The following is a 9,735-nucleotide window of genomic DNA, read 5'->3' on the forward strand; positions in this document are numbered from 1 at the left end:
ACTGCTGCTATTAGAGCAGGGCTTTGCTCATCCGGACGGGGGGAGATGCACGGCTGTATAGCTGGGATCACCACGCAGGTGCCCCCCAACCGGGGCAGCGAGGACAGGGCTCCACTCGGGGACATCAGAAAGGGACCAGGCCTGGGCTCTGGCTTACTAAAGGACAGCGCTGACCCCACCGCAGGTGACTGACAGTGAGATGAAGGCCAGCGCCCTGCAGATGTCTGTGGACCGACTGACCCTGACGCTAGGGAAGGCTGAGGAGAGCGAGAGCTCCCTGAAGGACAAGGTGCAAAGCCTGTCGGCCGCTTTGACCGAGAGCAGCGCCGGCACAGACTCGGCCGAGGAGAAGGTGTTGCAGCTGCAGAAGGCGCTGACCGCCAGCGAGCACGACCGTCGAGTGCTCCAGGTGGGAGCAGGGCATGTGGGAAGGGGGGGGTCTCCTCTAGGCTCATGCAGCAGGGGTTTCACGGCCAGGACCCAGGTTACTCTGGCAGAGGTGCTGGGTGAGGGTGCCTGGGATGCCCCCAGTCTGGACTGGGATGCTCAGAAAGAGCTGAACTGGCTGGACAGGATTGGGCGGAGCTGTGGAGGACACTTCTTGCTTTGCACCGGGCTTTAGACCATGCCATCTGCCCCTAAAAGAGATGTAGGCACAGGGGCCTCTCGCCCTTGTCTCTTCTGCTAGAGGTTGGGGTCTCCCTGCTGCCCCTGGGTTCGTTCTGTGGAGGTGCCCCTCTGTGCCCCTCGGCACTCAGCCTCTCATCTCGTGCCCTAGGAGCGGCTGGATGCTGCTCGCCAGGCGGTCTCCGAAGCCAAGAAGCAGAACGGCACGCTGGCCGACCGCATCCAGGGTCTGAAGACCGAGCAGGCTGAGCTGGAGCTGCAGAAGGAGGAGCTGGAAGGTCAGGTGCGGCAGCAGCAGGAGGTGAGCAGGCTGCATGGGCTGGGGTGGCTCAGAGCAGCCATTCGAGCCCGGGGTGGTCCCCGAGCCAGTCTGTTGCTGCGGGGAGGCCTGGGGGAGCCTGCTCCAGCAACACAGGGCAGCTGCCATGGTGGGGATGCTCACCGGGGCACCTTTGGGCTCCCACGCACCCCATTCCTCTGGAGGGTGGATGCTGGGACCAGACGTGAGCACGGGGTCTGCGTCGCAGTTCACCATCCATCCCCGGAGCCCCAGAGGATGTGCTGTTGAACCAGGGAGGTTGTGGCAAAAAGCACATGGCCATGGCTTGTGCCCAGCAACATGGAGGCTGAGACCCACACACCCACACTCGGGTATGGCTAGCAATGCCCGTATGGTAGCACAACTTACAGGTGCTCACGGGGAAGTCCACTGGCGTGTTGGTCCTCTCTTTTGCGGAGCTGGTCTCCTCCACCAACTAGCTCGGGAGCTCCTCAACCTCCGAACGAACCAGCTGACAGGGTCGAGCGCCGACTCCAGCACCCCCTTGCAAAAGGTCTTGTTGCTCTCTCCTGCTCTGGGCCAAGCAGGGGCACAGGAGAGGCTGCCGGTGTTGAGTGGAAAGGTCTCTTTGGATTTAAGCCAATTATACCTTGGTCTTGGAGGAGCAGCTAAGGTCATACTCATTTGGGGCCTCCCTGCCAGGCAGCCCAGCTCCAAGCCCTTGCTGGGGAGTGTTTTGGGCTCGTGGCTGGCTGGAAGGGAATGCATGCCTCTGGAGAGGAGCCGAGCAACACCCCTCAGCCATCAGTCCTATTGCCTTCACTTAATTCCCAGTGAGGGGCTGGCCCTGGGGTGTCCAGCCCTAGTGCAATGCATCCTGCCGCTGTCGCTGCCCTGGTTCAATGCATCCCTGCAAGGGGTTTCTAGCTCATCTCCACCCCTCTGCTCCCTTGCCCCCCACCCAGCTGCTGCGCCAGCGCCAGGAGGGTGAGAGCTTGGCCTTGCGGGGCCAGCAGAAGCTGCAGGAGGACAAGCACCTGCTGCAGGAGAGGCTGGGCAGCTTGCAGCGGGCACTGGCCCAGCTGGAGAGTGAGAAGCGGGAGGCCGAGCGCTCCTCCCTGCGCCTGGAGAAGGACAAGACCGCCCTGAAGAAGACCCTGGACAAGGTGAGCTGGAGCTTCGCATACTTGAATGGACCCGCAGCACCCTCCGAATGGCCCCAGTCTCTCCTAACCAGTGCCTCTGGGTTAGTAGAGGGGAGATGGCTGTGGGCATTCACTAGCTCAGTGCTGTCTTCCCTGCTAGTGAGGGTCCTGCTTGATCCAGGGCACATTATGGGGCCACGAGCAGCTGGATCCTGTGGCTGGTGTGGCCAGGTGCAGTGGTCTCCCAAGAGTAGGGACTACAGGGCCCTTTGCTGAGCTGATGAGCCATCGGCTATGGGAGTCCAAAGGGTAACTTGGGCACCATACGACAGCGGAGTCGGGCAAAATCCCCTCCGTGGAGTCAGCTGCATTTGTGCATTTGCTTTGAGGTGCAGTCTGGCCCGGGGCCTCAGTAGAAACTGGTGTCAATTGGGATTAGGCTGACCACAGCAGGCTGGACACGCAGTCAGGTCCCCATCAGCGTACCGAGGGACAAAGCCCCAGCAGCAATCCCTGCTTCATCCCGACTGAGCCTGGCCCCGGCTTCCACGGGGAGTTGGCAAACCCAGCCCAGAGAGAGCCAGAGGCAAGCCTGAGCTCCTTGGCTGCATGACTGCTCCTCCGCGACATGTTCTGGGATCCTTCCAGCAGCGACCCACACCCGCCCAGGGTGTGCGGTCTCCTCTCACCTCCCCAGAATCGAAACCCTGCGGTTCTCCCCCTCTTACCCCAGGCCACAGTCTGTGTCTGTGTCTATCTTGCCTAAATCCCTGCCATCCTCAAATGGCGACGGCAGACGTGCCAGCCCAGGGGCATGTGCTCCATGCCACTCTGGTTTGCATGCACAACTCAGTGTTGACATGGACCTTGGCTCATTTTGGTTCACCTTTCTCGTCTCCTGTCTTGACTGGAGACCCTGGTTCACGATGCAGAGAAATAATGGGCAATTAGTTGTCAGCCTGGTCAATGAACAAAGCTTAAATAATAGTCCTGCATCCACATGCCCAAGAGGGAGAAGGGTTAGATGGAAACTGTTGACTGGGCTCGATCTTGGCGCTCGGCGTAGCTGGCCGTGGCCGTCTCCGCTAGCCCTGACCCCTCCATCCCCCTGCATTTGCTGGGCCGGCAGGTGGAGCGCGAGAAGCTGAAGACTCGTGAAGACTCGTTGCGGCTGTCGGCGGAGAAGGGTCGACTGGACCGCTCGCTCACCACGGTGGAGCAGGAGCTGGCGGACGCCCAGCGGCAGATCCAGCTGCTGGAGGTGAGCTATGAGACCCCCCCCCCACCCACCTAATGTATTGGGCAGGAGTCATCCAGGACCAGGACTGGTCAACCTGTGAGGGTCCTTTAGGCTGATGTACCAGTCCTGTAGCCACGGGAGCAACGTGCCTGTAGCACATCCAGGGCAGGTGGCGTGGTGGGGAAAAACCCTGCCAAAGGACCGCGATCAGCTTATGAATGGGGTCATGCACCAGGGGACTGGACTTGATGCCCACAGGTCTTGCCCTGTGTTCCTCTGTTTCTTCTGGAGACCTGGGTACACTCCTGCTTGCCAGGGACCCGCAGGGGCAGGATTGCCCCATGGCTCTGCCCCGAGCTTTCATCATTCATTGTGTTTGCTGTTAGGATGAACTCAGTCGTGTTTCAAACACCCCTAGCTGGCAGGACCTTCATGCAGGGCAGGCCGTGCCTTTCCCTTCACCCTGGTCTTGAGCAGGGCATGTGTTCCTGGTCCTGAACAAAAAGCTGCTGGGAGAGGAGGGAAGCGGTGGGTGAGGGTGGATGGGGAGAGGGGAGAAACAGGCCATGGAGGAGTGGATCTCGGACAGGTCGAGTGCGATATACCTGGAGGTAAACTGAGTGCATGTCATTGCTAGGAAAGGCAAGTAACACAGCGCCTGTCCCCTCTCCCTTGCCACAGCCAGCGCAGTCCTGATGCCGAGCCTGATCCCTGCTCTCCTGCACAGTCCCAGAGCCAAGGAGTCAGAGACGTGAGGCTCTGTCCTGGCTATAGGGGCTTGGAGAGATTGCGGTAGACAGCATGAAGGGGAAGCCCCTACAACCTCTGTCCCTAAACAGGCACCGTGGTTGTCATCCCTGCTGCTGTTTGCGCTCAGGGATGGGGCTCGGGGGCTCCACAGCCTGCGGGACGTTGGGGGCCGTGCTGCCCTCCTGACATGCCTCGGCGCTCTGCTTCCTGGTGCTCCCATCACCTGGAAACCCATTGTCTGCTTGGCCCCTGGGCAGGGTCTCCCTGCTGACCCCCGGGGTCCTCTCCGAGCTCCTGCTGTCCTTCCCCTCCTCTGCCATTTGGGTACCTGGCATCCTTGTGCCCTGTAGACCTGGCTCGTGCCCTGCTCCCCTCCTCTTTGCCTGCAGCCTCCCTTGGAGAAGGTGCTTTGACCTTTGTCCTCACCCACCTGCCTCTTCTCCCTGGCGTCAGTGATGTAGGAGCCTGAGCTCCACTGGAAATGGAAGGGACTTTGGTTCCTAAGTCACCTAGGTGCCTTTTGAGATGTTACCCCTTGCTTGTGCTCAGCCTGCTGGTGCCTCGGCCTCCCTGGCCACGTGCTCCCGTCCCCCATGTCACGCTGGCACTTGGCCTGGGGCACAGGAGCTCAGCATCCCTGCTGCCCGCCCCTGCCCTCAGCTAGCACAGCCCGCCAGCGGCTCAGCACCAAGCGGGACGTGGGAGCATGTGGCTGTGCTCGAACGGCTTTGCAGGGCAAGGTAGGCGCCTGCTCACCATCTAGGACCGGATCCAAAGCTTGTCAGTCAGGGCAGGACTCCAGGTGCTTTGGGATAAGCCCCTCCATGCAGACCCCCCTAGTCCTTAGCCCCCTCTGTACCCAGCTAAGTCCCCTGGCTGCCCTGCCTCCTGCCCCGTTGTGCTGGTTGCCTGCAAAGTGTCGCTCACTGGTGTGCTTACTGCCTTCTCTCTTCCGATTGCTGCCCCGTTCCTCGAAGGAGAAACTAAGCATGATTAGAAGGACCATAACGTGCTCCTGGGTGAGTCACGCAGCCTGCCCCATGCTTGTAGCTAGTCCTGTATCCCGGAGCCTGATGCCTAGCCCTGCCGTACCACCGCCCTGCTCCTAGAGAACCCACCTTCAGCAGAGGCAACGGGTCGTTATGCTCGTGAAAATCACTCGCATGGCACCCGGCTTGAAATTAGGACCCCGGGCAGGTATGTCAGAGCCAGCCCCTGCCCAGTTTGGCTAGAACAGTGGGAAACTGAGGCACGGTGAGGCAAGGCGACTTCCCAAGGCCATGTAGCAAAGCTAGGTGCTATCAGCTGGCCGCGGCTCCGCTCCCGTCTGTTCCCCTTGTTAACACGAGCGTCTCTGCAGATGCCATGATGTCATGGCTGGCTGCAGCCGGACCCGGCGTGATGAATGCTGCTTTGTTCTGGATCCTCACGCCTGGCCTCTCGCCGGGCCGGGAACCTCTGTAAAAGCCAAAACCCTCTCCCAGCCCGGCCAGCGCAGCAGTAGCCAGGACCCAAGGGCCCCCAGCTAGTGACGGCCGCTCTACTTGGCACACACAGGCTGCTAACCCCACCGCCTCGTAGCCTGCTCCCTTGCCCCAGGGGTTCACGTTCAACAGCAAAGGAGCCTGCTTTGGGTGCAGTATTTCAGGACCAAGTGTCTGGCATTTCCCAGCTGGGTTCATATTTGGCCTGCCCGAGGCTGCTCTGAAGTGACACGGGGCATGTCACTGTATCACTCTGTGCCTCAGTTTCCCCTCCCTCCTTTGTTTCTCCCATGTAGCGAGGTGGGCAGAGCCACTTGGCTTCTCTGCAGAGCTGCACGCGCCCATGCTGGGAGCGGTGGAGAATACGTCTGGGTTTTGCCACCCAAGCCTGGGTTACTTGAATATAAATTGTCCCCTGGGGACCGCAGCTAGACACGGCACGAGTGCTTCTGCGTTCCCACAGCCCTCTGGGTTGTGCCAGTGGGGGTTGTATCTCCTGGAAGGGCTCTCCAAATTGGACAGATCAGGGGGTGGATGAAAAGCAGCTGGCTTGGGATAGTGCATGTTTGTCTTACCCTGGAGCATTTTATACTGGTATAATTTACAGCCAGGGATATGCTCCCTGGCTCCAGGCTGGTGCTTGAATGTTGGGCCCACTCGCTGTCCTTATGAAGACTAGGGACAGACAAACCAGTTTAAGTGATCAGAAACTGGTTTAAACCTATCACAGAACAGACATTCAGCACATATAAACCAGTTTGAAAGTGGCTGAAACCTGCTTGAGATAAACCTGGTTGAATAGTAGTATCAGACTTAACTGGTTTGGGTCAAACCGGTTTATGCAATGTCTGTCCCAGACCGAAGAGGGGTGTTATAGGAACACAGTGAGGTGCTCGTCCCAACAGCCCTGTCGGGCATGGGGTCTGGGCATACGATATACCGTGGAGCACACGAGAGGCATCCAGATTACCTAGAGGTTGCAGAGCGGTGTTGGGCTGGGAAATGCTGTCTCCTGAGATCGCAGACCTGGAGGTAGGCGCAGCAGGGGCTGGACACAGCCTTGCAGTCAGGCCAGGAGTGAGACCCTGCCTCAGCTCCACGTTGATCTGCACAGCACGGGCACACTGAGCATTTACAGCAGCGTAAAAGAGTAGCAGATGGGGCTTTCCATGAGGCTGGGACGTTGGATGTGCCAAGATCGCCATGTGTCTGGAGCAGGGCCGGGTTGCAGGTGTGGTGGTGGCCACCGTGGTTCATGCTGTTTTCTCTGGAGACCCTGGGCGGGTTTGCCAGCCGTGTGCAGGCAGGGACAGGAGCAGAGCACGAGGGGAGAAGCCTGGTGCCAGTGACCTGCGTGGCAGCAGCGAGGTCTCGGGGCCTCGTCTACACTACAGCACTCAGCACTTTGTAATGCCACGATGGTGGCAGCTGTGGCTTGTGCGCCGTGTGTGGAGCGGGTCTTGATGGATCCGTTTTTAGGACCAGAGGGTCACGCTGGGTGACCCATCTAATGGCGAGGGGGGGTGGAATTGGAAGAACTGGGCACGTAGAGATCCCCAACATTTCCTTCCGGGGTTGCATGGGGGGGTTAGCAGCGAGGCCAAGACTCCCCCCCTGCAAGGGAAGCCCAGGGCATGTGCAGTCAGGGCGCTATTAACCCTTCTGCCCCTTGCGCAGGCTCAGCTGGCTGAGATGGAGCAGAGCCAGTCGCAGAGCCTGTTGGAGACGGCCACACGCCACCGCCAGGAGCTGCAGGTGGAGATCGAGCGCCTGCGCGGCTCCCAGGTCCAGGCCGAACGCACGCTGGAGGCCCGGGAGCGAGCCCACAGGCAGCGCGTGAAAGGCCTGGAGGAGCAGGTGAGCCTCCGTGCCCGCCTCTGGGGTCTGACACCTTCCCCCGTGCAGGGAGCTGGGTGCCAGAGCTCTGACTTGGGCAGTGAACTTGCAAATACCCATTTGATGTTTGCAAGAAATCCCCCCCAGCGTGGCTCTGCTGACCCTCCTGGGACTGTCTCCGAGTCCGAGCTGACTCCCCCGTTGACCGCCCTCCGTTCCCCTCTCTCACAGATCTGCACGCTGAAGGATCAGCTCCAGCAAGAGCTGCGGCGCTATCAGCCCCACTACCCGGCTTCCTCCCTCCTTCCCGGGAACTAGGCTCTGTCCCGCTGGCCAGCCGCACCGTGACCCCAGAGATGTCGGTGCTGCGCCCCTTCCTGCGGTGCCAGCACGGAGGCTGGTTGGTACGGACGGGGTCAGTCCCAGCGGATCCCTGGTCAGGTACCAAGGGGCCGTAGCCGTTGCTGGGACCCTTTCACATTGCTAACTTGCCTTCTCTGTCGTGCGTCTCATACAGAAGCACGATGAGGAAAGCTGGGACTCATCTGCAGTCACGGGATTCACTGTGGGCCCCATTTCCAGACGTGCTGAGCACCCACAACTTGAAGGACAGTCGGTGGGAGCTACAGGCGCTCAGCACCTGAGAGTCAGGCCCTGCATGTTGTCACCTGTGGCTGGAAAGATGCTCTTAGAGGGTGGTGGTCACCACTCTGAGCTGGGGCTACGTAAGCAGCCACCGCTATTTGGCAGCGATGGAGCATGTCAGTCCAGAGCAGGGCCGGGGGGCTCCTGTGCTCGGTTCTTGGTGCCAATACATGTGAGTCTGGGCAAGTCCCTTTCGCTTTTGTGCCTCACTCAACTGCCCTGAAACAGGGCACGTCGTTGCTGATCTCACAGAGGCATTATGAAGCTTGCTTCGGGCCAGGCCTGAGATCCTCCCAGCATTTTGCTAACCCACGAGGTTTGCTCCGAAGCTGATCATGTTGACCAGTGAACGGCGGCTGGTTTGCTCTGCAGCTCGTGCCAGGGACTGAAGGCTAGAAATGCCTTCCTGAAGGAGGTTGTTATACCAGCCCTAGAAAAAGGACTGGGCTTTTGCAGGAAGCTGGAGGTTTCTCCTTCTGCATCACTGGCAGCAACATTTTTGGAGGAAGAACCAGCATCTCTCCCTGCTCGCGTCCGTGCTCTTGGCGCAACTGCCTGAACAGACCAGCAAGCAGCACTGGTGCACGGGCAAGGTGGACTCCACGTCTCTCTGCCCTGCAGCACCTGACACTAAAAACCCGAGCCGATCGTAAGGCTGCATTTTTACCACTTCCTTCCTAGAACCACGATCAGCACGGCCCATCCGAGGCCCTGACTTGAAAAAGCTCAAGGGTGCTGCTCTGAGCGTCCTCTGCTGAGCAGCGGTGTTTAAATCCTGGTTGCCGGCACGAGGCTTTTTTCTATGTCTGTGTCGTCTTGTTTTTTAAAGTGACCAAGTTTTTTCTAACCAAAATTTCCTATTTTTTTGGCTTTTGTGTAACCGTTAATCCCAACCTGTAGAGCTATTTTTATATTGATGCCTTCCGGGTAGATTTGGACTGTGTGCGTGTGTGGGGGGGGGCGGGGGCTTTGCTCCCTTCCTCCTTGGTGCTGTGGGAACAGCTCAGAAGCCCCTTTGCATCCCCGTGTCCCCTAAATTGCACTCACTCACTTCTCTACAAGTGAAGGGAGTGGAGAGACCGACCAGTAACAACTCTGACTCCTCTCTCAGAGACCTTCCCCAGGGGGTTGTACAACCTGGTTTTATCCAGAGGAATTTAAGCACAATCAAGCACGTGAAAGAGGCTGTTTCCAGCCAGCTCCCAACCTCCTCCCAACCACCGGTCTTCGTGAGCTGCACGTGGTCCAATGTAGCATTAAAACAGGGGAAAACAGAGCTGGTGTGTGATGTTTTTTTCCCTCCTGCAGTGTCTCGCTGAGGGTGGACACAGGGCACAGCCATGCCCCAGTTCAGCAGCTGGCCACTCCTAGGGGCGGTGTGTGCACGGTAAGTGGAGGGTCCTGGGGAGCTGTGCTGGGCTACCACCGAGACTGCAAACAGTGGAGCTGGCGTTGCAAGCTCATTCGACCTAGCTACATGGCTTCCAGGGCTGGAGGCAGTGGGGACAGCAAGGGTGGGCTTGAGTGGTGTTTTCCCAGCTCTGTGCCTGGCTGGGATATGCGCGTGCATGTGCAGATGGAGTGCGCTCCATCGACTGCACATCTCCGTGCAGCTAGAGTTTAAGTCCAGGAAAAAGCAGGGGTGGGATAAGCTTTCTCTGGTTTAGCCCTGCAAAGGTGTGACCGAGTGCTGAGCCATCACCCCCTGCACTTACTAGTCGTTGGATA

The 9,735-nt window shown here is 59.2% G+C and overlaps 1 protein-coding gene across 5 annotated transcripts in view; it reads left to right on the forward strand.

The window, feature by feature from the left end:
* CROCC (ciliary rootlet coiled-coil, rootletin) overlaps positions 1-9,283 on the forward strand; it is a 46,729-nt gene extending 37,446 nt beyond the window's left edge. For all 5 annotated transcript variants that reach the window (XM_019499993.2, XM_019499994.2, XM_019499995.2 and 2 more), the window contains 6 exons: positions 185-409; positions 779-928; positions 1,873-2,073; positions 3,182-3,313; positions 7,204-7,383; positions 7,594-9,283. In XM_019499993.2, coding sequence (XP_019355538.2) covers positions 185-409; positions 779-928; positions 1,873-2,073; positions 3,182-3,313; positions 7,204-7,383; positions 7,594-7,680 — 975 coding nt within the window. In that variant the 3' untranslated portion in view covers positions 7,681-9,283. The remainder of the gene's footprint in view (positions 1-184; positions 410-778; positions 929-1,872; positions 2,074-3,181; positions 3,314-7,203; positions 7,384-7,593) is intronic.
* Positions 9,284-9,735: the final 452 nt, after the last annotated feature.

Source organism: Alligator mississippiensis, chromosome 13 (assembly GCF_030867095.1).
Source record: "Alligator mississippiensis isolate rAllMis1 chromosome 13, rAllMis1, whole genome shotgun sequence".
In the NCBI taxonomy this organism is placed as follows: Eukaryota; Metazoa; Chordata; order Crocodylia; family Alligatoridae; genus Alligator; species Alligator mississippiensis.